At 48.1% G+C, this 26,602-nt stretch overlaps 1 protein-coding gene across 2 annotated transcripts in view; it reads left to right on the top strand.

Moving 5' to 3' along the window:
• The window catches only part of LOC144132306 (galactosylceramide sulfotransferase-like), a 443,966-nt gene that overhangs the window by 15,998 nt on the left and 401,366 nt on the right, over positions 1–26,602 (top strand). For both annotated transcript variants that reach the window (XM_077664619.1, XM_077664618.1), the window contains exon 2: positions 8,633–8,786. In XM_077664619.1, coding sequence (XP_077520745.1) covers positions 8,781–8,786 — 6 coding nt within the window. In that variant the 5' untranslated portion in view covers positions 8,633–8,780. The remainder of the gene's footprint in view (positions 1–8,632; positions 8,787–26,602) is intronic.

The raw sequence follows: 26,602 nt of genomic DNA, 5'->3' as shown, positions 1-26,602 counted from the left end.
GAGAGGGCGCCAGCGTCGCTGCGGGGGAGACTGCTGAAGCCTGCCCGCGGGAGATGGGCTCTCTTGGGCCGGGATATTGAGCCGGGGCGGACGCGTCGCTCGGCGGCTCCGCTCTTCGCCGGCGGGGCGAAGAAGCAACGGGGAGACAGGCTCCCGTACTCGTCCCGTCCGGCCTGCGGAGTTTATATCCCTTGCCCTAGCGCGGGCGAACATTCGCTCGGAACCTTGCTGGTGAGTCGGACGCCCTCGATTCATTAGCGTACCTTGTTGCTAGCTGGCGTTATTGTTTCTGTAGCAATAAATGCCTGTTTGTGTCAGCCAATGTGTCGTTCCTTTGTTCCCCCAGAGCAAGGCCCGCCGTGGTCGGCGAGCGCTCGGTAGCGTACGCGATCACGGGGTGGGGTCCGGGCGGCTTTGAACCGTGTCAGCCGCGATTGAGTGGGGAGAAAGTATCTATCTCCCCATATTCAACCCCACAATGGTCACTGCCGGATTTGCAACAGCCCAAAGTGGACTTGCAGCCACGAGCCATATCGCCAGCAATTGCTGCACTGCAGTGGCTTAGACGGAAGGGGATGTACACGGAAGATTAGGGGGCATGATTTTATTTATGAGGGGCAGGCAGTACCCGCAAAAGTGGCAATAACCGTTTCCGTTGGCAACAGCTCATTGTTCACATCCCGGCTACAGCGATACAAAACAACACCAACCGCAGAGAGAAGGTGGAGGGTCTTAACTGGAGACAAGCAAGAGTCCACACCGCGAGCCAAACCTTTTGTGCAGGCCAAATGAGTCAGAATGAAGCTGTTTACTGAAAGAGACCCAAAAGAAGAGCAGTTTAGAAGATCCTTTACGCACGGCAGCTAGGTCTGGTGAACGACACAGAATCCCGCCACGTACAAACTGCCTTACCGCAGTGATTGCCTCATAAAAGGAAGTGGCCGCCTAGAGAACAGCTATAACAGGCCCTGGATTGTTGTTAATTTTGATAGAACCACTATCCTTTGGCACCAGCGCCACAGGAATGCTGTGGACGCCGGAGCGTTGAAAAGCTTCCAGAAGCATCTCATGAGGCGGTAGGGAAGCCGACCAAGGGGACCTCCCCTGGCCGGGAGACCGCGTAGACATTACTTGTGATTTGGAAACTCACCGCGTGCGTTATCCACGCAAGAAAAAAGATGCAAAGGCACAGGGGGAAAAGGAAAACAGGACCAGCCGCCCAATACTTAGCCAATCCCTCGTGTTCCCCGACCGAGAGAAAACCTGGGTGGGCTTTCTTCTCCCCGGCGCAGCGCCAAGCCTTCCCTCAAAATCCAACTTTCAAGTTTCAGTTTGACTTTTTTCTTTCTCTCCCTGCTTTATCCTTCCTTTAAGTCGCGGTTCGGGTGTCCACCGAGATATTTGAGACTGTTACTGTGCCATTTCCTTCCTTCAAAAACCAAACAAAACAAGTGAGCCGACGGAGTTCATAGAGTTCATTGGCACTGACAACTTTGCAAAGGCCGTTCATTTTCACGGAAGGAAAGGCGCACAACCAGCCTCGTGGGTCAGTGGAAACTTTAATCTCGCTTTCATGTACGTGGCGTTGGTGTCCAACTAACTGCAAACGCCTGCTTTGATTCCGTTCCGCACACTGGATAGGCAGCGCGCCCTCCCCGCCACCCTGGAAAGTGGCATGCAGTTAATGGTTGATCAAGAGAGACTGATTCCAAAATGAACGCTGTGGCCTAGCTAGTGCTGCAGTGCCACATGTCAGCCACAAAGCTGTCAGCGCTAATGCATTCAGGCCACATCTCTCTCTCACCATCGCCGCATGCATCAAAGCACGAATGAGGCGACCGCATATCCAGGGAGCCAGTTATGCGCACTTCCTTTGCTCAAAGCCATCGCCGTCTAGAACATTGTCAACGCCAACGCCAATGATCACAGTGAACGCCGAAATTTTTCAGTTTGTATATCCTAGATTAGCTGAGCCCACATAAATTTTTTTGCGAGAACTTTGTTGCCGGGTTCGGGAACGGGATCCATCGTAATGCTGGGAAGATGCCGGTGCAAACGTGAAGGAAGCGACGGTAGCGACCCCCGGTAGATGCCTTTAATGTGCGGCGGCGGTAGCTTTCATTTTGGCGGCTGCTAGACGGCACCGCTTGCAGCCAGAAATCACGGAGTCTGCGTTTAAGTCACGTTTCACGTCACTCTGTCCTGTGAAGTCATAAGAGGGCGCCGAGTTTGAATCGGAGCGACGGGAAAAGCTTTTTCAGCGTCGAATCCAAATTTCTTCGAAATAAATGCATCTTTCGCTCCCGGACAAGCGGCAACAAAGCCATGAAATGCCGAACTATGAGATTTTGCTAACAAAAAAGAATTGATATAGTTCTATTCACTGTTCCTTTAAAGGCAAAGCTTAAGCGTCCTCCAGTTTTGTATAACATTAGAATTTGCAGCTGCCATCAGTGCTATCATCGAGTTCTAGTTGGGTGTCGGTGTGCGTGTTGTTGGAAGGCAGATGTGTAGGCCAGTTCGCGAGACATCAGGAGGCTACAAAGCGCAGCAGAACACAGGACGGAGGGAGGTGACGACACAGGGCGGTACTTGCAGCTAAGTTTTTATTGAAAAGCTTAGTGGCTTTTATAGACAATGAAGCTATATTCCACGGAGACCATAAAAGCCATGAAGCTTTTCAATAAAATGTAAGTTGCAGTCCCTGTGTCATCACCTCCCTCTGTACTGTGTTAGCTGCTGCTGTATATAGCCTCCTGAATCCTCCTGGTGTGCTTGTTAATAATAATAATTGGTTTTTTGGGGAAAGTAAATGGTGCAGTTTTTGTCTCATATATCGTTGGACACCTGAACCGTGCGGTAAGGCAAGGGATAAAGGAGGAAGTGTGCTTGTTCATTTATATTTTTGGTTAATGCATTGATATAGCGTTGCAATGTCCCGAAGTGACTGATGCTATGAGGAACGCCATAGTGGGGGGCCCAAGATTAATTTTATACAAACTGGGGCTCTTCAAAGTGCGCTGACATCGCACAGCACAAAGGCGTTTCTCTATTTCACCTCCGTCGTGATGCAATCGTTGCGGCCGGGATCGAACCTATAACCTTGCGGCCAGCAGCCGAACGCCAAAGCTTTTGAGCCACCGCGGAAGGTTTTCATTTATTTATGCATGTACCTACATCGTCCAGCTGCGCCCAATCCTCAAAAACTTCTAAATCTCTTCCGCCCACCTAACTTCCTGCCACATCCTCCTACGCTTGCTTTCTATTGGAATCCATTCCGTTACCCTTAAGGACCAGCGGTTATCTTGCCTTCGCATTACATGAACTTTCCTATCCTTTATTTCCTCGATTTCTCTTAGGATGTTGTTAACCCGTGCTTGTTCGCTCATCTAATGTGCTCTCGTCATGTTTCCTTTACATCTTGGGACCTGTGAGGTCGCTACGATAAACGATAAGCGTTTCCGGCGTGCCTTTCGAAGAAAAATGAGGAAAAGATGTTCTAGATCACGCTCAAAGGCGCGTGCTTCCGTGTGCGCGTCCGGCCCCCATCCGCCCTACCCCGCTATCTTGGCCAGGTGGCGTGCGGCAGCTGTAACAAAAGAACTGTAGCGCGACCAAGACGAACACAAGAATAGAGGCACACAGGACTAGCGCTAAACTTCATCTAACTTTATTCACCGGTAGCGCAGCAAATATAAGGAAAAAAACCCGATCACGTGCAGACACCAGATCACATACACCACTATCAACAGAACCGTTCAGGATATGCCATCTCTGATTTGTATAAATTCACAGACGTATCGCTAACACAATATACGCCTCTCTTCCTTATATGAAATGCCTCCAGTAGTTCCCTTGCCCTAGTATCTTTGCTTTTGCCCAAAATCTTTATCTCATGAAACCGTGGTTGACAGTCAGAACACTCAGTGCAGTGCTGAGGAAGATGCGCACCACTTAGGTCTTTCAGTGAGCGCGCGTGCTCACCTGCCCTTTCATTTATGCACCGCCCTGTTTGGCCCACATAGACCTTCCCGCATGACAGCGGCAGCTGAGGGGTACAGATGGTTCGACTAAAATCGAGAAGAGACGAGGAGGAGACGTACCTTAGTGCGCGCTGCGGCACTATTCCGAATCTCAACGCCACCGCCTGCTTCTTGAAAATTTGGGCTTTGTTATATAAGAGCGTGTTGAGAGAAGTTATGCTGTTTTTGGTCAGACTTGCAGATGCGTAGACAAACCCGGTTCGAGGGAATTCGTGAGTTCATCTCTGCTATTTGAGTATGAAGATTCTGTTAATTTTCTGTGTTTTTTTGTGTCTCTGTTGAATTTCTGTACTGTCCAGTTTCTCTTTTACTGCATCATCCGTCCATTCCCTGCAACTCTGTCTGCTATGCGTGACACGCAATATCAACGTGTACTTCGAAAAGCGAGGTGAAGAACCCGATCGTTATTAGTGCTGCGAAAACAGGTATTGGCGAACACGAGCACAACACAAGAGCGAGCCCATTATTCGTAAGCTCATCGCGACCCCCTGTCATTCAGGGAGGGAGCGGAACCTTAGACGCGTGCTATGGACCTGGGTATCGCCGAGACGGTCCGCAATACGTTCAGCGTGACATAAAAACACGAACGGCATGCAGCCGGCAGGCGCGTTAGCTAGGCGAGTATCTCGACGCTGCGAACTTCACAATTTCTCTGATTATCAGCACAGAAATGACTCTGTATGAGGACGTGAGCCATGCTGCGGCAGCAGGCGTGAGCGTTCCGTCTCGCCGAATGATTCCTGTGAGTGTTCTCGTGTGCCGCGACTGGCCTGCACGGCGCCACAGGGACAATGCCCGCAATAGGACTTCAGGGACCGGGATGTCTGCACAGTAGCAAGAACTGGGACTTGGCGCAAATGTGGTCCGTGCCGCGAAAGGACAACCCACAAAATTTTGCACGCGAACTTTCGGCGTGCAGGCGACTAGTCGCAGCCTTTTGTTTGTGGTCAAATTGGGTTGGAAAAGAACTCAGCAATCCGCTAATGATTGGACGTGCGAGGCTGCTATGCTCAACAAAAGTCGTTTGCGGTGCGCCCGGTGAAGAAAAAGGAAAATATGCTTTTGGAACGCACTCGATGACTCGCACCACCGTTGTCACGTGTCAGTGCACGTCCCCGCGTGCCGTCCAATCTCGGAGACCTTGGCGAGGCACGGACTGAGAGTTCGAGTTGCTTCGAGCTTTATCAAGAAAAGAGGAGGAGAGAGAGAGGCAGCTTTGGGCCTGCTGCGGCGCCTTATCCCTTTCTCAGCGCCGCCGCCCAGTTCTAGAAATTTTGGGTTTTATTATTTTAAGAATGTGTTGCGTGGCGTTATGCGATTCTGGGTCAGGCTTCGCGCATAGAGGCAGGCGTGCCTCGGATTTCGAGAAGTCAAGTTCGAGCGTTGAGCCTGCTTATTGCGCCAGGTTCGGGAGCTGGCTTTTAAGCGCTGAATAAGCTTTGGCAGATGTGTGAAACTTTGTTAGTTTCATAACGTCTAGCTGATTTAATAATGAGAGCGAATAGTGTGTTAGGAAAGCTTGATACCTGGACGAGCAATAACAATCTAAAAATAAACACTAAAAAAACAAAGGCAGTGATTTTTCGTCCAAAGGGCAGACGCATTAGCTTTCAGCATGATATCACCTTTAGAGATTGTAAAATGGATATTGTTCCATGTGTTAAGGTGTTGGGTGTTTATTTTTCAGAAAATCTACAATGGGATGATCATGTAAATAACTTATTGCAGAAGGTAAGCTCGGTCACTGGAATACTAAATAACCACCGTTACTGCATTCCACAATCAGTAAAACTAATGATATATAAAGGTCTCTTTGTGTCCACTCTACATTACTGCTTTTTAGTAGGGGGCACCACTACCACGACAAGTTTAAACAGGCTGTTAAAACTACAAAAAGAATCTTACGCATAATTGCAAATCTAAAATATAAAGAATCGTCTGCCCCTCTCTTTAAACAGTTCAACGTGCACCGAGCACATGATTTATACCGTTATATACTGTCTGGCGTGTTCTAGTCTGGCGCACAACACTCGGTATCTCTCCTTTTCGACGTCGCAGGGCTGACGCAAAATGATCGGCCATATCCCGCAAGAAATACAGAACACTGGAAAATACCCAAAATGCCGCACCAGTTATGGTACAGAAATGCTCCAGAATACTTTGTCGAGGCTTCCAAATGATTACTATAGACAAGGCACTGATCTTGTGAAATTAACCCTGTCTGAGTTTAAACAGCTATTTACAATCTGATTGTCATCATGGATGTTTCTATTCTTGATTTTGTGCATACATGTATGTACTTCATAGATCCTTTCTGTATAATCTGTATAATCTCGGTGTATATAATCTCTCTGGATAATCTCTGTATAACCTTTCTATGTTAGGGCATGCTCACATACAAGTAGGATAAGGCTGTAATCTTTTCTTCTTGATGTCTTTATGCTTTCCCCTGCCACTGTATTTGGGGGCCAGGGACCCCTCAAGCCGCCATAGAATGGCTCTTACCTTGGCCTCCTGTACACTCCAGTGTATGAAAAAATAATATAAATAAATCTCTTTTGTTATCTTGTGTGCCATTCGCCTGGCTGCCTTTTACACGTCCGACGCCAAATCAACGCTTACCGCGAAGAATCGGGTGCTATAAAGAGGTATAGAAGAAGTACTAGTCCTGAAGTGGGCATGGTCAAGCTGATAATGGTCATAATGTCGTGGTCGTCTAGTGGTTTCCTTACCACGTTTTGGCATGCGTGTGAAGGAAAAAGCAAGCATGCCAAAGCTTCATGCCATCCTCCCACCTCTTGAATGCATAGCAAGGGGCTCGGGTTGGTCGAGCCATTCTTCCTGGTCATCAGGGGATCCGTGGAAGGGTGCAAGGACTCATGGCTGCTGTACGGTGAGAGGGGCCAACAGCGGTGGAAAGCTCATGGCGGACGTCGAAAGTTCTTTCCGCCGTAGCGTGCGCCCCGGGGGAATTCCGAGCTCAGGCGTCAGCCGTTGGAAAAGGCGCACGGTTTGAGTCTCGGAATGGTCTTGGCAGCCTCGTTGCCGTTGGCTGTCTTGTCTTCTTCGGTTTCGGCTTTCGGAGAAAGGGTCGGGTGCACATTAAGCACTTCAACCAGACATTACGTGCCGATGACAACGCCGAGCAGAGCGGACGAGAAACGGAGGTGTCACTGAAACGAACAATTGACTGGGCCCTCAAAGGTGGGAATAATTTGGCTCAGGCGATAGCAACAAACGCACTCAGTGGTGGCTGAAGAGCCGAAGCAGCGCTGCTCTCGGCCGCGCTCAACGTAAAGCTGGAGAACTTTCCATACAAGGTGCTAAAAACCTGCAAAAATTTCAACCAACGTACCTTTATCTGCGCAAGACTACAATTATTCCAGAGGAGAAAGGTCTTATCTGTGGTAACAATGCGATATGTGCCTGCAAATCTCAGTACCAAAATTAATTTCAAGGGCAAATCGGGGAACAGCATTCTTCGAAATCGCGGTGCTAAAAGTGCCTATAAGCACTCGTAAAACCAGTTGTCTTCACGTTGGGTAGCAAAGCACACTGAAAGTTTGGCTGGAAAAAAAAATAGAAAAAATGTTTTGATGGCGAAAATCCCACTCGACGTGAGATGTTATGATGGGGAATTTTCAAAATATATGCTCTATCGTCTGAGATGTTAAAGGGTGATCCACTCCTAGAGTGAACACGCGAGTGTGTGGCCACGCCCTTCGGCGCGCCAATGCATTTTACACCGTCATCCATTGGAGGAAAGTGGCCTACGCACAAAGGACCTGAAGGCGGCACTTTGCGTCGTCTGGCTCTTTGATTCGCGGCCACAATGGGCGCGTTGGCGTTCCGAAGGTCACGGTAAGACACTCGCGTTTTCACCCTAAGCATATATCACTCCTTATATACTTCGCCGAGCACACAACATTACTTTTCTAACACGTGTGCCATACAGCATGCATCCATGAAGAACGATGCATACTTGACGGACCCGTTCATGACAATTTGTGTTCAAGTTTCAAAATGTTTTTAGCAAACACGCTTACCCGTACAGATCACAGCGGCACAATCCACGCATTTTCGTCTGAAGATTCGCTTTGGTTCTATCAGCCAGTGGAATGTGCTTTGTCCCAATGTCAGTAAAACTGCAGCTGATGCAGCGTTCTCTGATATTCCCGCCAGCACTTTTAGATACTTCTGTCTTCTGTTGCGAGTTTGTGAGTATCTCATTCTTTTTTATTGCTGTTGTTGAGGTCTTAGAGTTCCAACGTGCGCAGTGTTGTGAAAACCGCTACTGCACCAATGCTTATGATTTCTATTATCCCTACCTGGGTGCCATTGCAATGTTCTTGAATTTTTTCTATGCTACCTCCTCTCCATTAATGTAATACCCTTCAGAGATGTAGACAGGCATTTGGACAAACTAATGGAAAAATTACCGGTACAGAACTCCATGTGACAATATTCGCACAAAGGAACGATTCGATACCTGTTCGCGTGGCGCAGAAGCCAAAAGCTCGCTCACGACTGAACAAGGGAGCAGCGCAGCGCGCCTCGCTCTGCTCGCCTGACGCGCGGCCCTCACGCAGGGTCCACCGCCGCAGCGTAGGGGGGAGAGCGGCGGCAGCTTCTCATGCCGAGCGGCCGACTGTTCGCGCGTAGACGGCAGCATCGACTACAGCTGCAGGAGCGGCGACGACCGTGAACAGGCAGCCAGGACTCGCGCCTCGGGCTCCCATGCAGGCAAGTGTCACCCAAGGCTGCGTTGCCTTTATGGGAATTCAATCGTCTTAGCTGTCATCACTGATTTCATTCCGTGAATTTCGCGCAGCAAGCTGTTCCGGAACTTAGCTGCGTCAAAAGTGGGCGTGCGCCCGGTTCATTTAAAGCAAATACCAGCGGCAAGCCCTCTTCTAGTATATTAAGTGATGTGAAAAAAAAGCTGACAACGTTTACCATCGTGCAACTCTAGATCCAGTGACATCTGTTAAGCCATTTATATTTTAAGATTTCTTCCGGTATAAAATATGACAGCGACTTCATGTCTGTACAGTTCTGGAGCGCTCTTTTTAGTTTTCCATATATACTTGTTCTTCGGTTAGCTCTCTTCTCAAATCTGCCGCTCTAGGAGCGCGAGGTCACCGATGACTCTCCACGGGGGCACATTTTGCAGCAGCTGTCGCAGACGAACCTGGTTACATTCCCCGCATGTGGCCATACTGTCTCTCCTCCTTCCACAGTATCCTCCCTCCGGAAGGTACCCTTCGTAACCACCCTTCGGTTACGCACTCCTAGGCTCTCGCCAATGCCCACATCTTTCCACTGTAAGTGTCCTCCTCCTTACAGGGTAACCACCCCCTGGGTGACTGCCATGGCAACCACCCTCCACTTGAGCCTTACGCTCTCGCAATACCTTCCTCGTTTTATAATAAACAACCTCCGATTAAGCTTCCCTATGCCCTCGCCACACCCTCCTTCTTCCGCAATAACCATCCTCCCGTTGGAGATTTTTCTGCTCTGACCACATCAGCCTCTTTCCACGGCAAACACCTTCCGGCAACATCTTCTGCTTCTCGCCATACCCTCCTTCAACGGCAACGCTCCTCCTCCTCCTACCAGCATAACTACCCTCCGCGTAACCGCCTATTGGTTGTCGCTTCTTACGCTGTCGCCATTCCCTACTCCGTGCACGGTAACTACCCTCCCACTGGTTTCGGGAATAACCATGCACTCACCGAAACACTCCGAATCATCCGAGTTCTACCATATACAGCGCACCCACCGATTACACTGACCATCAAGCATACTGCTTACTACTACTTCTACTTCGTTTCCCCTCCTACTAGTACTAATAATGCTACTACTGCTACTACTATCACTACTACTAGTACTACTGCTACTACTACTACTACTAGTATCACTGCTACTACTACTAGTACTACAACTATCATTACTAGTACCAGTAATACTAATACTACTTCTATTACTACCACTGCCCCTACAACTGCTACTACGATGACGGTGGCGCGAAACCAAAGAACAGCCTTCGCCTTAAAACAACTGACTATTGGAAGAATGCAGTCGAAAAAAGAATGGCGGTAGGATTTCTCAGTTCGGAGCACTTGTGACCCATAATGATGAAATAAGTTGTTTATTTTTGCAAATTTATGAGGCTAGACCTTCTGAGAAAAGTGCCTAGAGGAAGCCTTTATCGTTAAAATATGTTCACTGAAAAATATTGGCAGTCCGATTCGCTCCACTGAATTAGTCTGTTATAAAACAGATTTGATGCTTACCCTGCAATGGGAAGCTTGCATACTGGGTGTTTCACCTAAGACTTTGCACAATTTTCAGGAACAGGATTTCCGAGTTAGAAGAGCGGCGGCGCTTTTTTGGCATTGCATTATCAGCGGTCAAGTACATCAGCATGCAGGTCAGACGTGCTAACAAGTAGGCTGGTTAAGCAATATTGAATCGTTAACTCTTTAACCATTACTGTTAGGCGCCTTAATTACGTAGAGGCGTGTTGCACACCATAAGTAACACCAATTAGAGTTTCAGAACTTCGAAAACACGGTTACCCTGGACGCAGTGACACAACAAATTTTGGCTATTTCGAGGAGTTACCTGTACCCGTGAGTTTGCTTTGTCTGCAAGCTTCTCGAAAGCACATGTATTTTGGGGCGATGTAACAATTCGTTGGGGCCACAGCGCCGAGGGTAACCCCGTTTTCGAAATTCAATAAAATGATAGGTTATTATTTATGGTGGGCTACACGCCTCCAAATTATTAAGGAGCCTAACAATAAGGGTTAAAATTTAACCATTCAATATTCGTTTACCCCCGCCGCGGTGGCTGTAGGTTGAGCATCCACCTCGCATGCGAGAGGTGCGCGGTTCGATCCCCAGTACCGCTGGGCACCCACCGGCGATACAGTCGATAGAGGCTTTCCCCTGCCTGGTGCTCGGCTTCTTTAGGATGAAATGCTTGGGAACTGGGTCTTTGACCCTATGTTGAGTGGAAAAACAAAACCTTGTGCGATGGCGCTCTTTGGCCTCAGATGCCCTTGCGCCATAAAATTAATCATCATCATCAATAATGGTTAACCAGCCTCCTAGCTACACGTGTGTCAGCAGCGCGAACACAAAATAGGAAAAAGCGGAAGATAGGACCGAGCGCCGGACTTCCAACTTTGAAGAAAACAGAACACGCCCGTATATACGCACAACAGGTAAAAGCCCACCAGGGGGAGTAATCAAGGCGCGCGAAAGAACTGAGACCCACACGCTGTCCAGGGCATTAAAAGATAACAAGAATCACACTATACGATGAGTTCCTTGAAATGAGGCACAAATGACATAAAGAAAAAATAGAAGGAAATGGGAAAACAGGGTTGAGGCCACTGGAATGACAAAAAAAGGGAAAAGAAATAGAAAAACAGAGTTGAGGGAGCGAAATTTTCTAAAAAAACATGCGAAGGCGAGAAAAGGGTAAAAAGATTAGCGATACGAAGGATGAGCGCCAATAATTAACACGGCTAGAACGAAAAAGCAACATGTGAAGTGTGGCTTTAAAATCCAAGTAAAATCAGATAAAACCAGAGAGAAAGGTGATTGATTTTTCAGATAATGAGATATATTTGGGGATACGCGACCCCCCTTAAGCCGTGAGATGTAGGCGGCTTCAACGATTTTGCGCGTCAGTTGGTTTTTATGATTTTTCAAGACGGTTGCTTTCTTAAAACGAAGAATGCATTCCATTTGGCTGTCACACACCCGGAAATGGGCAGGCAAATTCCAAAACTGCGCCCTAATAAATCGTTCTTATGTTCCATTAACCTTTCATTTAAACATCTTCCAGTTTGGCCTATGTAAGCCTTACCGCAATTTAAAGGAATGGAATATACAACGCCCTCCACACAAGCCATAATAGCGTCTCGGTGCCGGGTTGTACAGCTACTGTTCTTTTTCTTTTTGTTGAGTTCTTTACACAGGCTTGACAGGTGCAGTGGGGCTGAAAAGCCTACGTATACATCTGCTTTTCTGTCAATTTTCTTCAGGTTACGCGATATTTGGTGCAGGTAAGACATAACGGCAACCCTTTTGTTCCGGGTATGTGAGAGCAAAATGAAATGCTTTCCTTGTTTTAAGAAGGGAAGGGAAGAAATATTTCCGACGCGCGGTGCCCACAATTACATGTATGCGCAACATTATGTTTGCAGCTGCCTCGAAAGGGGTGGACGCCATTCGAAGCCCTCGTGTGAAGTGGAAACCGCATAATGTACAGGCAGTTTCACGCTTAAGGCGCATTCACACTACACCAAATTTCCGTCGAGCGAAGCGGATTCGTCCAGATTCGGAAGCTTTTCACGCCGACGAAGGCGGAAAGTGGCGCGGCGAGGGCGACCGGTCCGGGACCCATTTTCCCGCCTTCGCCGTGGAAGCGACGAAGGACCGTGGACGTCACGTCCGGTCAAAATCCTGTATGGCGGCGAGCATGGCAGCGGAACGGGCCGGACGGCGCTTTCTCTGTGGAGATGCTACCTGATGCCATAAAGAAGCCCCCAATCCTATACGACAAGCGCCATTTAAGTTTCAATGACGTTCCCCACAAGGAGGAGCTGTGGCAAACAATAAGCAACGAACTCGGAGTGACCGGTACATAGAATCGCTTTTACATCTTTTCATCCCGCTGATGCTCGCGAGGACCGTTTTGTCGGATGCACTACGTTTCACGTCGTTTGCGCGGCACAGCTAGCTTTTACCTCATTCATGCGTGTACTGCGCATGTACTACGTACTGCGAAGCCAGCGTACTGATCATTTCGCTCGTGCCACTGTTTGTTTTGTTTTCGAGTGCCAGTGCACTACGTTTCGCGTAATCAGCCGGAAACGGGGCGGATGGTTGTTTCCAAAACTATTCCAGATACTACCCACGTCCCTAACAACGCCTGAAGGCAAATTTCTTTGCTGAAGGACCAAAGCACAAAACACTTCAGTCTTATGAACCCATTATGCTACCGCAGAGCCGGAGTGGCACAACTGTAGAACATTGAGGTCCCGAAATAAAGGAGCTTACGGACGGAATTCACTATGTACGGACGGAAAGAAAAACTGGGCAAAATCGGTTTAAATATTAGCACTCGACAATTTTCTCACACGTTACAAACTGCTGTCTCATACGTGACAATCAAAATAAAAAAAAATGAAACCAACAGTATATAATCTCGTCAAACAGAGTAATATAAATTTTTCACCTCCCTTGATAACCTGCGCTAGGCGGTGATCTACAGGTATCACCTTACGGAATCGCGTGTCTTTTTTCTGGATAAGAGGCCGAAGGACCTCTGCAAGGGTGTCGAAGCTTCTCGGTGACATACGCAGGTAGCTGCCGAGAAAAGAACAAGCCAGTGAGGTGATAGCCCTTCGCATATTAAAGTCACAACGAAGTTCACATGAACCTATTCTCTGTAATATTCCAAGTCCCGGTTCCGAAGCAGCGGCAGGAGGTTGCAGCCTTGACCCAAACGGGCGCTTTCCTGCAACGATGGGCGCACCCACCACCGCATCTGGCGCATGCTGATCTTTCATCTGCCTTTCGCAAATCTTCCCGCCCAGGAATTACAGAGTTGCAGAGGAGCATCGAAACGATCTCCTCTTCCTCTGAAATGGTCGCCATTACTTCTCCGTTACAGGCTCACATCCGGGAATGAAACAAGGACGGCGATGAAACTGTAGAAAAAACGGCGCAAGTAACTGTGGAGCCGCGCAACCGGCGACAGAAAAGCGCACGGACTATATGCGGGGCTCACGCGCGCTCTCGCTTCCTTCGCGAATCGCCTGTACCGGAAAAGAAACTGCGGTCCGATCTCGCTGCTTTCGTGAAAAAGCGAGAATCAGCCGCAGTTCCGCGCCGGTTCCGCCGTCGCGGACAGTGTATATGAGAAGAGGCCTTTTTTTTCCGGCGAAGCGAATCGGCTTCGCCCGCCGGAAATTTGGCATAATATGAATGCGCCTTTTGAGGGAAACTGGGAGCGCGTGACCGCCACGCTTCGCGAAGCGCTGCCGCCGACAGCGGGGGAGAATCGGCTGCAAACACGCATGCGCAAAACACGCACGGCCGGTTGCTCTTTCCGCGCATGCGCATTGAAGCACCAATTCTCGCTAGCTCTCACCCACACCGTTACTCGAAGCGCAACGGCCACGTGCTTCCTATTTCCCTCTAAGTGTGAAACAGCCTGTACGACAACGGTGCCTGCATAAAATGCGAAGCACGTTCCTTTTTCCCGCGTGTGTTTCCAGGCAAAGATTACGGTTGCGTTTTCGTGTCGTTGTCGTAAGCAAAAACGCCAGGTTAATAACTGGATGCAAACAGCACATAGCACAGCATACAGCACAAAGCTCAAGTACATTTAACTTGTCTCTGGTTTCACTCTTTGTAGAGCCATGTGTGTGAATTTTCAAGTGACGTCGCATTAGGTAATTGGGTGTACTTTTAGAGCTTCGCTGTCCAACCATCTTCACAGCGTGGATTGGAGCAACAATTTTTTTTGTCTATAATCGACGCGTCCGTATATGGACTACATGTTCCTGGGCAATAATGAACCAGAGGTCGTGTTCTCGGCTTTCCTTTACGACGAAATTTAGTCGTCTTGTTTTTCGTAACAGTTGTGAACTGCCATGGAGTGGGGTGAGCCATTGTAGGTGTTTGCACTGTTACCGCATTGTACAAGGATGCTTTGGGCGCAACATACTTTTTCTTGAGATTTCTGGTTGCCTCTCGTTGATCAATTTTGCCAGGGTATCCAGCGGTGCAAATTCCTGTAGAGTCGCGATGGGGAAGCTTTGGTAAGCTGCACATCACCGTTCGCGCTCCTTGCCCCCGTTAGAATGCCTCTTTTCAGTTCTTTCGACCTCTGTTTAGACCTCACTGGGGTGTACTAAGCGGAACCCTCTTCTTTATAACCCATCTACCATTTTCTTCACATTAGTTTAGTCGGCACAGAGACAGCCAGCACACGCAGTCAGGGGAAGTCTTGCAATTTCTCGTGCTTTGTGACACTTCCTTCGGCGAATTGAAAAAAAAAACATAAATATAAACGCGATTGCAGAAAATGCGCCATCTTGGGCTTTTCTAGACGCTGTAAAAATTTGTACCAAACAATTTCGGATACATCTCTTCTAGCTTAAGGGCACAGGGTAAGGTAAAATTAGAAAAAAATCGTTTTTTTTTTATTTGGAATTTTAGAAGTTCAATTCTTTCTACACATGTTCCATGATCGCACTTTCCTCAGAAAGCCATATTTACGGCTGAAAAACGCTTTTTCCGAAACCAAGTAGTGAGCGGCCACGCCCCCTTTCAGGATTAACGTCAATTTTTTCAACCAAAAAGTCCACCACCTGATTTCAAAACATGTCTAAAATCAGCTACATATAAAAAATTGTCTGGCAACTATTGTACAGCTCCTCTTTTTTAGCCAAGACAATCCTGAGACGCTTTGCACGTTTTTTCCACGTTTCTGGAACCTTCATGCAGCTGCGTCCGAGTGCTATCCCTTTCGATCGGTATTGTAAATTGTACCGGTGTTGGTTGCTGCTGATAAGTTGAGATGCCCAGGGCAAAGAAGGCCATCGTCAGGCGTGAATTTCACGGCAACCGCTACGCTCATCGTGAAAAAGCAAAAGGATGTCCACGACCGAATGAGATCCCGAACGCCGAACGCGCCAGCTCCTCGACATCGAAGCTTTCAAGATTTTCTCTGTGCTTCCAGGAAGAGGATGTGCTACAGAGCAGCAGCCAATATGCCTTAATGGACATGGACGGCATTTGTGCCGCAATTACACAGATTTGTGTGTGCAGAATGAGTCGTTCAACCATGTTGTTTGGGAACGCGCGCCAAAGAATGTGTTTGTTAGGCTTCGGACCCTACGGATGGCAACACTGGATGCTGTTCTTTCATTTAATGATGGTAGCATCGCACGGGTCAATGTTTTGAAGGCGTGTGGATTGAACCCAGGGAGCAACACCATCAAGTGGCTGAGGGAAGCTGACCATAAGCGCATGTACTTTGCGGACCGAGCAACACGACAGCTTACAAAAGAGGCCCGACAGTCAAAACGACAAGCCGAAAAGCGAAAAAATGACGGCGACAGTGACTACGAAGCAGGGGGCTATTCAACCAATTACTATGGAGGCGTTTCTGCGAATAAAAAATGGTTTTTCACATCTTTTTTCTCTTTACGCTCTATTATCTCAAAACAGTGTTTTTTCTTACAAAGGTACCATTATTTCCAATGCCTTTCAAGACAGACGGCTGATTTTTTTTTGCAATCATCTACATAAGTGTTGCCAACTACTGAACTAGAATTAAGCAATTTCACTGAGCAGTTATTCTGTTATGAATCTTGAAATGCGCAAAGAAAGGCCAGATTTGTGTACTACCGGAAAAAATTTTATTAAAAATCGAATTTTCAACACATTTTAAATATTCTAATTCAGTAAAAAGAGCACAAAATTTGGCAAACAATGATATATGTATTATTAGGCTACTGTTATTAGTTAGTGAGAAACATGTACCTCAACATGGCCTAAAATGCATGGGAAGTATAGGGCTTACCCTGTGCCCTAGCTTAAAGGGAAGCTAAAGCGGTTTTCGAATTGCATGAAACGCCGTGGTTGGGAAGAAGGTACCATGAAAATCATGGGTCTAAATTTTTCCCGTTACTGTATACAAGAAGAGCCGCAATCGCTTCTTAAAAACCCGCCGCCGACACGCCCTCCTCGCTACCGGGAGCACCGGGTGGCGGAACGGCAGAGAGGGAGAACTGGCAGAAGTGACGCCATTCACGGCCGTCCGGCTGTACTTGCTTCGCGGTGGCCGGCGCTTTGGTGAACGACAGATGAACGCAATCTTCTGCCAGTGCCGTTTACTTTCTCTGGTTCGGGCGTTCTGTGTAATGCTTGAAGCCTGTATATAAACCAGTTTTGGCATGGTACTCCTTTCGAACAACGTTCAGCAGACAGCTTGGTAGAATCCGTCGATTGTTCTCCCCCAGCCTCTTCCACGTTAAGCAGACAAAGTGGAGGTACGCAACATACCGAAACTGCCTGCAAAAATTGTGTGCGTCAATATTTTTCTTTTCGTTACATTACTTTCTTACCTGTTTGTAAACTTTTTGCCTTTTCAAGCTGGTTCACATCTATGCTCAGCTAAAGCCACTTCCGGCACTGCCTTACTGAGGCACACAGTCTTGAACTCTTATGAGCTCGTTAGGCACTGTGTGCCTTTTTGCTGTTTCATGATTGCTTGCACATCCTGGCAGCACAAGCAATTGTATTAATCTTTCATCACCGCGCAGGACATGCAGCTGCACCTAACTGAACAAAAAACCGATTATATCAACTTGAGGAAGGCAAACATTTGCATTCATGAGCGCTTGACCATGACTGACGGTCGACAGTGGCGCCAGAATTCATGCAAATTTGTCCTTGAGTAATAACGGCAAAGTCGTCGAGGAGCGGCACGCATATGTCTGCCACAAGTAATAATGCTCGTTATCTCGATACGCAACCGCAGCAACTATATCTCGCAGCACACTAGTTTTGATGAGCAGCACTTCGAGCTCCGAAACGCAGCCATAATTATTGTTCGAAACCGTGTTTTGTATGCGAAAAAAACAGCAACAACGCACGGGGGTAAGTGCAGAAGTTTCGTGGTTGAACCACAGCCCGAACATGCGACAGAAACAATAGCGCACACGAGAGCTTCCTCCCGGTCGGCTCGTCTCTTCGCGCTGCAGTACAGCAGTGAATCCACTCCAACTCATCCAGTTTGGCGTTCTTATGTAGTTATAAACGGCCTTGAATAGTAATTAGGCACGTAACTACTAATAAATGAACAAACAAATCATTTAACTCGCGCGACTCGTGTACGCATGCCGGTGATCCGAATTCGATCATGTTTACAGGCGTTACAAGAAGTTGGTGGCCAGAATTTTATGCTGCAGCGGTAAACAAAAACGTTGCGGCGAAATTTCCTTTCTTTATTGCCACTTGCACATGCACCTACTCAAAACACGTATTTTTTTTAATTGGTTTTGGGGGGAAAATAAATGGCGCAGTATCTGTCTCATATATCGTTGGACACCTGAACCGCGCCGTAAGGGAAGGGTAAAGGAGGGAGTGAAAGAAGAAAGGAAGAGAGAGGTGCCGTAGTGGAGGGCTCCGGAATAATTTTGACCACCTGGGGATCTTTAACGTGCACTGACATCGCACAGCACACGGGCGCCTTAGCGTTTTTCCTCCATAAAAACGCAGCCGCCGCGGTCGGGCGATATTTCGTTTTCGTGTTCCCCTGATAGCACGTGAAATGCCCATACTGGGTTAACGAAATTCCTGGATTGCAGGCGCTGCCATGCCGGTCGCTTCTCTATTACTTAGCTTCTTATCTGGTGTGGCACCAGTTTTCTTTTTAATCTATAGTGCTCAACGATTTCGGAACAGGTTTGCGCGCCCTCGTCCAGGTTCCGATAGTCCGGCGGTTCCACGGTAACCCGCCAGTAAAGAATATGGGAATGCGCCACTCCCCCGGCCGAGTCGAAGAAAATATTCATAGCAGAGAAAGCCGGGAAGCCCTGCTGCGGAGCGAAGATCCCGCTAGGAAGAATCAAGCCATTCGCCTGGCTGCTAATGCCGCGAAGAGATAAAAACTCATTGTTAACTTTTAGCCGCGAAGATTCCGGCCCCCGTCCTCCAGGCATGCGTGCCGGGGCCAGCTGGTAGCAAGGGGTCTCCATTTACGCTGGAAATAAAAGTTGCCATAAATCCATCCGTCCGTCCATCCTTCCGTCCTTCCTTCCGTCCGTCCGTCCGTCCGTCCGTCCGTCCGTCCGTCCGTCCGTCCGTCCGTCCGTCCGTCCGTCCGTCCGTCCGTCCGTCCGTCCGTCCGTCCGTCCGTCCGTCCGTCCGTCCGTCCATCCATCCATCCATCCATCCATCCATCCATCCATCCATCCATCCAACCATCCGTCCGTCCGTCCGTCCGTCCGTCCATTCATCCGTCCGTCCGTCCGTCCGTCCGTCCGTCCGTCCACCCACCCAGTCGAGTTTTCCAACACGTGAAAATGTCGCCCCTCTTCAATCACAGTTCTGGTCATTCGAAATTGGTAAAGGCCGCTAATGCTACTGCTTGTATAAGAGCCTTCTTCTCAAAATCCTGCTGCCATAAGGTTGAAACAAGCTTTCTGAGACAAATGCGCAGGCTAGAGGAAGCAGGATTTCCTGATCAGACTCTGGCTAGAGTCACTGAAAGGATCTTGGCCAGGATAGGCATAGATCCGCGGTCATCGTGAAAGAGAACGGCGCGGAAAAACGTATGGTAGGAATTCCCCACGTCCACGGCATTTCACATCGCCTAAAGAAAGTGGGGGTGAGGTACGAGGCGAAAGTTGTTTTCACCGTGAAGAACAAGCTCGGTGGTGTGTGCAGTGCTGTGCGCAAAAAGCTTGAGTATGGCGGTGACCGCGCAAGGAATGATTGCACGATAGCCCACAGAAAGAGGCTCACAAATTGTGACACAAGTGCTATATATCGCGTTCCGCTTTCATGTGGTAAGAATTGCATCGGCCAGACTGGTTGATGTATCAATGAGCGTCAAGCGGAACCCCGCAGATTAATAAAAGGTGCTGTGCCCACCAACGTTGAATTGAAATGCAGGGATTGCAAAGATTGCTTTCCTCACCTTGATAGGACAAGTATCTTGTTCAGGCATTGTGATAAGGTATGCCGGGAGCTGACAGAAGCCTACTTGATTAAAAAAGAGGCAGACGCGTGTGCCGCATTACCTTCGGCCAGCCTGAAGGATAAGGAAGTTCCTTTTCTGCGCAGTTTCTTGAGTGCGAGCAGACTGTACGGGGGGGTTGGCCTGATGCGATTGCTTTCGTTTTCCTGTTCTTGTTGTGTCCCTTCGTGGAAGTCGGTTGTTGTGTTTACTTTTGTTGTTTTTTGTGTTTTCTTACCCCTCTAAAGCTTCCTTTCTGTGAATAAAAATTCAGTTGATAGTGTGCGCTTGTGTTGTGTCTCCTCGTTCGCTTTTGTCCTCGTTTTTTGCGCTGCTAAGTATGAATCTGTTGGGCGAACAACATATTCCGAGCCTTGACGTGCAGCGCATTGCCCGTATCCAACCTTTAGGAAAATTACAAGTCGCTGAACACCAGCTGTCCGTTTTACTCTTTTACCGCTCATAATCTTCGGTACAGTCCACGGATTATTCTTACGCCGTAGAACAGACTGCGTTGCGGGACAATAATTACTGGAATAATGTGCTATAGCAGCTTCACAGCTTACGAGCATGGCTGCGACACACATCCTTCACATCCAGCTGAACATTTAAAAAATGAAAGCACACTTTTCGGTTACGGAAAATCGATAGAGTGTGAGAAAGGAGAAAAAAGAATAAGTAATTATAGATAGGTGCTGCATTCTGCTTTCTTTTTTATCTTGCACACTGGTACAACGCATGTTTGTCATGTGTGTTTTTTCTTGTTGCGTTCCTTTTTGCACTGTTGTTCCGAGTTATAGAAAGTGTTGCAGAGATCGCGCTTTTTACGCTCGCCGTTTGAACATGCGATTGGGCGAGCCTTATTTAGCTATTCATTGCGGTATCTTAGTGTCTTCGAGCCTTATCTTGCACTTGGTAGTATAAAACCTTAGTTCCTGCTTTCTTTCTTGCTGCTAAAACGTTTGTTAGCCCCTCATATGAACGTCACCGTGCGCTGCGATCACCGCGCCAGGTAAAGATCAGAGGCAACGACTGCTCATCTGGAAACTAAAGAACAAGAGAAGTAGAACTTTCCGTGTAATGTACAAATAGCAGTCCAAAACAATGCGTGTTTTTTTTCCAGAAAACCTTCACTGGCAAATGCCCCACCTCACACTCCTCGCAGTGTCACAAAAAGACACACCCCATCCCCCTCCCCCATCACTATGCCTTCAGCGCTTGCTCCGCTTCACTCATGCATCCCTTTGTGTGTTTGGTTTGGTTTATTGTTTACGGGGGTTTAACGTCCCAAAGCGACTCAGGCTATGAGAGACGCCGTAGTGAAGGGCTCCGGAAATTTCGACCACCTGGGGTTTCTTTAACTTGCACTGACATCGCACAGCCCACGGGCCTCGAGAATTTCGCCTCCATAGAAATTCTACCGCCGCGGCCGGGATTGAACCCGCGTCTTTCGGGCCAGCAGCCAAGCGCCGTAACCACTTAGCCACCGCGGCGGCCCTTTGTGTGTACTACAAAGAAATGCATGAAAACCACATAAGAGTTCTTGATGTGTAATGACATGAGCGAAATTCAGGTGAAATCGCATCTGAATCTTTTGTATTATATTTCTGCATGGGGGTTATGGGTGAGGAAAGTCACTTAAGTGGCTGAACGCCAGGGACACAAGGAAGTTTTCTGTACCACTGCAATAAAGTCTGTGCTGAGTTTCGTTTGTTGAAAGACATCAATGCCAGACTTCCTGACGCCTCTCTAATATGTCAGTAGGAATGCTTGAACATGACACCAGAAACTCAAGGCTCATTTTTTTAGGGGTGGACCCCCCTTGTATCACCGAGGCAAGCCTCCTGCGTCCCTTTAAAGTTTGGAGGTGGCAGCCGATGGCGTGAGGGTCCGTGCTGCCGAGAGCCTTCCTTGGATAGCCTGCATAAGCCTACGAAGTTTCGAGACAGCATCGACGGGTCCTGGCCGCACTTCGTTTGTTGCTGCCAAGTTCTTCGGGCTGTAGACGGGAGTCTACCGGTGCCTTCCTGTGGTCCACTCCGCTCCTACTACCACCCGGCTTCCTTGCGCCGCTTTCTTCGACGAAACGCCAGCCATGGATTGGAGTTCATCCACCCACGTCCGCTCTTTCTGCAAGGCACCCCACTTCACCTGTGGCGCTCAATATCTGTTGAACTTTTTCCTTTAACCTGTAGTGTTATACTTGTGTTTCGTATGTGTTTTTCTTGGTGCTTTGGTTTCTTATGGGCTCTTTTCCTTTAAATTATAAATACGACTTCGTTTTGTTTTGTATGATCTGTTTATTGTCTTGTTCGAACTTGCACGCGATAGCGTTCCCCTTCGGCAGTCGGGGACGCGTTACCGATTCGCGACAATGGCCGTCCGCGCGACAGGACGAAGCCGTTTAACTTACATTGAGGTTTTTTTAAGAATAAGAAAACGATGAGCACGCTAAAGGAGTTAATTGAATTAGGCAAAGAGTTTGGGTTGAGAGATGCCGAGCTGCACACGCGGGTGGCTGCCGAAGAAGAGAAGGAACGCGCAGCACGTGGAGCCGAACATGAGGCTCAACGAGAGCATGAAAATTCGGCATTGTGGTTAGCGCACAAGGTCAACGTATACAAAAGGAATTCATAGAGGACAAACACCACTAGAATTGCAACTGAATCTTAAATCAGAACGGACGTATTTGTGAAAATTTTATCTCCCATTCTTCTTAAAATCGAGTCGAATTGTAGCAACCAACTAGCCGAATATGATCATGATCCATAACAGCGCGACAGACGGGACAAAGAAGAGGAGACACAACACACAGCGCTGACTCACAACTAAAACGTTTATAGGCTGCCAGCCAGTATAAATACTGGCCTGGTGGCCGGGAAAAGAATACAAGCACGCTTGACTTGTGTGATATCAAACATCGCCAGTTCATCAGGCACGTGTCAACCACAAGAGTCAGTGCAAAATATCACCCCTACAGCAGGCACGAGTTTTCATTCACAATCAAGGTAGCGGGCTTCCTTATCCGACAAGGCTACAGAGGGAGTGCTGATACACTGATCTGAAGTCCTAGCTATCAGGTGGGCTTCCATTATTTCCCTAGTTAGCGAGTCGCGGTTCTTACCTAATACAGAGCATTCCTTGTAAAGGGGAAAACAAGTTTTTGAGTCGTCGTTGTCTTCCTCGTCATCGTCATCTTCGTTGTCTTTGCAGTTTCTGCAATGTTTTGCTACGTGGCCTGTGATAGCGACACGAGAGACATTATATTGGTGCTCCTTTAATCTTTCGTTAACACATCGGCCAGTTTGGCTGATGTAACATTTGCCACATGACAGAGGTAGAGAGTAGATGACCCCTTCCCGGCAAGGCACGAATTCTTTCGCGTGCCTTATCAAGCAGCTGCGTGGTTCCCTTCCTACTGAATTTACTTTTTTGACCAGGCTAGACAGTCGCTTAGGCGCCGAGAAGACAACTTCGACACCAGCATGTTTCCCAATTTTTTTCAAGTTATGCGAGACTTGGTGCAGATACGGTACTACGGCAAACTTTCTTTTCTTTTCCTCCTGTCTCGCTTCACCTATCTTATCCAGTCCGACCTTTTCCTTCAGTTTTTCCGCAACAGAACCCAAAACGTCGTCATGGTAGCCAGCCTTTGACAGGCGGTTAAGTTGGTTGCAGAAGCTGCGCTCCAACCTGTGCGCACAAGATTTCATTACAGTGTTGTAAAGCACAGAAAAAGCGATCGCTCTCTTCACCAGCTTTGAATGAGCTTTACAACGCTGTAATGAAATCTTGTGCGCACAGGTTGGAGCGCAGCTTCTGCAACCAACTTAACCGCCTGTCAAAGGCTGGCTACCATAAGATAAGTGAAGCAGACGTTTTGGGTTCTGTTGCGGAAAAACTGAAGGAAAAGGTCGGACTGAATAAGATAGGTGAAGCGAGACAGGAGGAAAAGAAAAGAAAGTTTGCCGTAGTACCGTATCTGCACCAAGTCTCGCATAACTTGAAAAGAATTAGGAAACATGCTGGTGTCGAAGTTGTCTTCTCGGCGCCTAAGCGACTGTCTAGCCTGGTCAAAAAAGTAAATTCAGTAGGAAGGGAACCACGCAGCTGCTTGATAAGGCACGCGAAACAATTCGTGCCTTGCCGGGAGGGGTCATCTACTCTCTACCTCTGTCATGTGGCAAATGTTACATCGGCCAAACTGGCCGATGTGTTAACGAAAGATTAAAGGAGCACCAATATAATGTCTCTCGTGTCGCTATCACACGCCACGTAGCAAAACATTGCAGAAACTGTAAAGACAACGAAGATGACGATGACGAGGAAGACGACTCAAAAACTTGTTTTCCCCTTTACAAGGAATGCTCTGTATTAGGTAAGAACCGCGACTCGCTAACTATGGAAATAATGGAAGCCCACCTGATAGCTAGGACTTCAGATCAGTGTATCAGCACTCCCTCTGTAGCCTTGTCGGATAAGGAAACCCGCTACCTTGATTGTGAATGAAAACTCGTGCCTGCTGTAGGGATGATATTTTGCACTGATGACCCTTGTTGTTGACACGTACCTGATGAACTGGCGATGTTTGATATCACGCAAGTCAAGCGTGCTTGTAATCTTTTCCCGGCCACCAGGCCAGTATTTATACTGGCTGGCAGCCAATAAACGTTTTAGTTGTGAGTCAGCGCTGTGTGTTGTGTCTCCTCTTCTTTGTCCCGTCTGTCGCGCTGTTATGGATCATCGTCAGCACCAACTCGCCCAACAACTGGTATTAGCCGAATGAAGAGCCTTTGCGGGAGCATACAAAGGCGCTAGCGGAAGCCGAATGCGAGTACGCCAAGGTGCGAGCAGAGGTTGAGGAGCGCAAAGCACGAGCCGAAAGTGAGCATGCAAAGCCGCTAGCAGAAGTCGAACGCGAGCATGCAAAGTCGCTAGCAGAAGCTGAAGAGAGCAAATTGCAGCTCTAATTAAAGCTCGCAGAAGCTGGTGGGGGTAATCGAGAACCCGCACCGGGGCCCTCAGTAGCGGTTAGCTCACACAATTTGATCCTGCCTTTCGACGATTGCAAGGATGACTTGGGTTCATACCTCAAACGGTTTGAGTGTATTGCAGAAAGGCACAGCTGGCCTAAGGAAAAATGGGTAACAGCACTGAGTATGTATTTGACTGGGGAGGCTCTCTGAGTGTTCGGTCGAACTGTCTCCAGCAGATTCAATGGACTATGATATGGCAAAAGTTGCCCTGCTCCAACATTTTCGGTTCATAGCAAAGGGTTATCGCGAAAGGTTTTCGTGAAAGTATGCCACTAGACAAAGAAACACGCAAGCAAAACGCAGCACGCTTGCTTAGTCTTTCGATCGATAGGTCGAGATGTCGGCTACGGTCATAACGTACAATGATTTACGTGACTTCGTGGTGGCCGGACAGTTCATGAGGAACTGTCATGGTAGTCTGGCGATTTTCTTTCGAGAAAGAGAATGCAAGACGCTGGACAAAATGGCTGAGGCAGCACACCTAGAGGCCCAGCGGCGGAAGAATTTGGCTTTATTCAAAGAATCGTTCGAGGTGGGTATCCCGAGAGAAAAGGATTTTCCAACAGGTAGACAGTTAGGGAGGTGCCTCATTTGTAATCGACCTGGACATAAGGCTGCCGACTGTCGCTCTAAGCCCAAACTACTTTATTGCGGTTATTGTCGAAAAACAGAGAATTATGCAAGTTCCTGCTCAAGAAAGCACGAAAACCAGAAGCAGTCGTCCTGTTGTATTGAGCCAGAGAGTGTTGCGCCTGGAACGGTGTCCTCAACAGCAGATAGGCTTCAACCAGCTAAGGATAACGTGGTGCTCGAACTTGTCCGAAAAAAGCCTGCAGATGCACAACACATGCCTGCCCTAGAGGGAGAGCTGCGAGGCCTACCCGTACGTGTTTTTTGTGACACGGGTAGCAAGATGGTGTTTGTGCGGAGGGCCCTAGTCCCCGACGCAGCTCTCACTGGCTCGAGATCTACTGTGTTCCTTGTTGATGGCAGTCTATAGTCTGGAAGTTCCAGAGGCAGAAGACTATATGGCTTCCCTTTATTTCACTGGCACTGCCCTGGTTAAATGCATGGATACACCACTGTAAGGAGTCATAAATGGAAATATACCGGAGGACTGTAAGCCTTCAAATCCAGATATCAACTGGAAGAAATCAGAGGGCGCTGCTAAATTAAGTCCTGGCATGTACTATGACGAGGTTGCCAGTGAAAATGGTGAAGGCGAGGACTCAGAAGTGGTGCTGGCTTGAAAGGAAGTTTCCAGCCAGCACCGGACGAATTTTTCAAAAGAAGTACGGAAAATTCTGCTTTAAGCGTCGGTCCGTTGCGGTTCACGAGGGAAATGCTAGAAAAAGAGCAAAGAGAATGATGGGTCATAGAAGACGTGCTGGGTCAAAGTAGGAAAAGGTCATCCGTGGCAAGCACGGCACTTCTCACTTATATTCTGTCAAAGGGCTTGCTATACCGCCTAAATCACCTCGCCTCGGCAGTGAGGTTCGGCAGGTAGTACTTGCACAGCCCTGCAGATTACAGGTAATAAGCCTTGCCCACGATAGCCCGTTGGCGGGGCATCAAGGCATTAAGAAGACTTCAGATCAAGTTCTGGAATAATTCTACTGGCCAGGACTGCAGGAGGAGATTAAAAGGCATGTCAGGTCGTGCTACTCCTTCCAACGGACGTACCCGAAAGGCAAAGTAGGGAAAGCTCCGTTAGGACGCATGCCTCTTAGGAAAACACCTTTTGAT

Source organism: Amblyomma americanum, chromosome 5 (genome assembly GCF_052857255.1).
Source record: "Amblyomma americanum isolate KBUSLIRL-KWMA chromosome 5, ASM5285725v1, whole genome shotgun sequence".
In the NCBI taxonomy this organism is placed as follows: Eukaryota; Metazoa; Arthropoda; class Arachnida; order Ixodida; family Ixodidae; genus Amblyomma; species Amblyomma americanum.
Note: the sequence above shows the minus strand (reverse complement) of the source record. Positions and strands in the feature narration are given on the sequence as shown.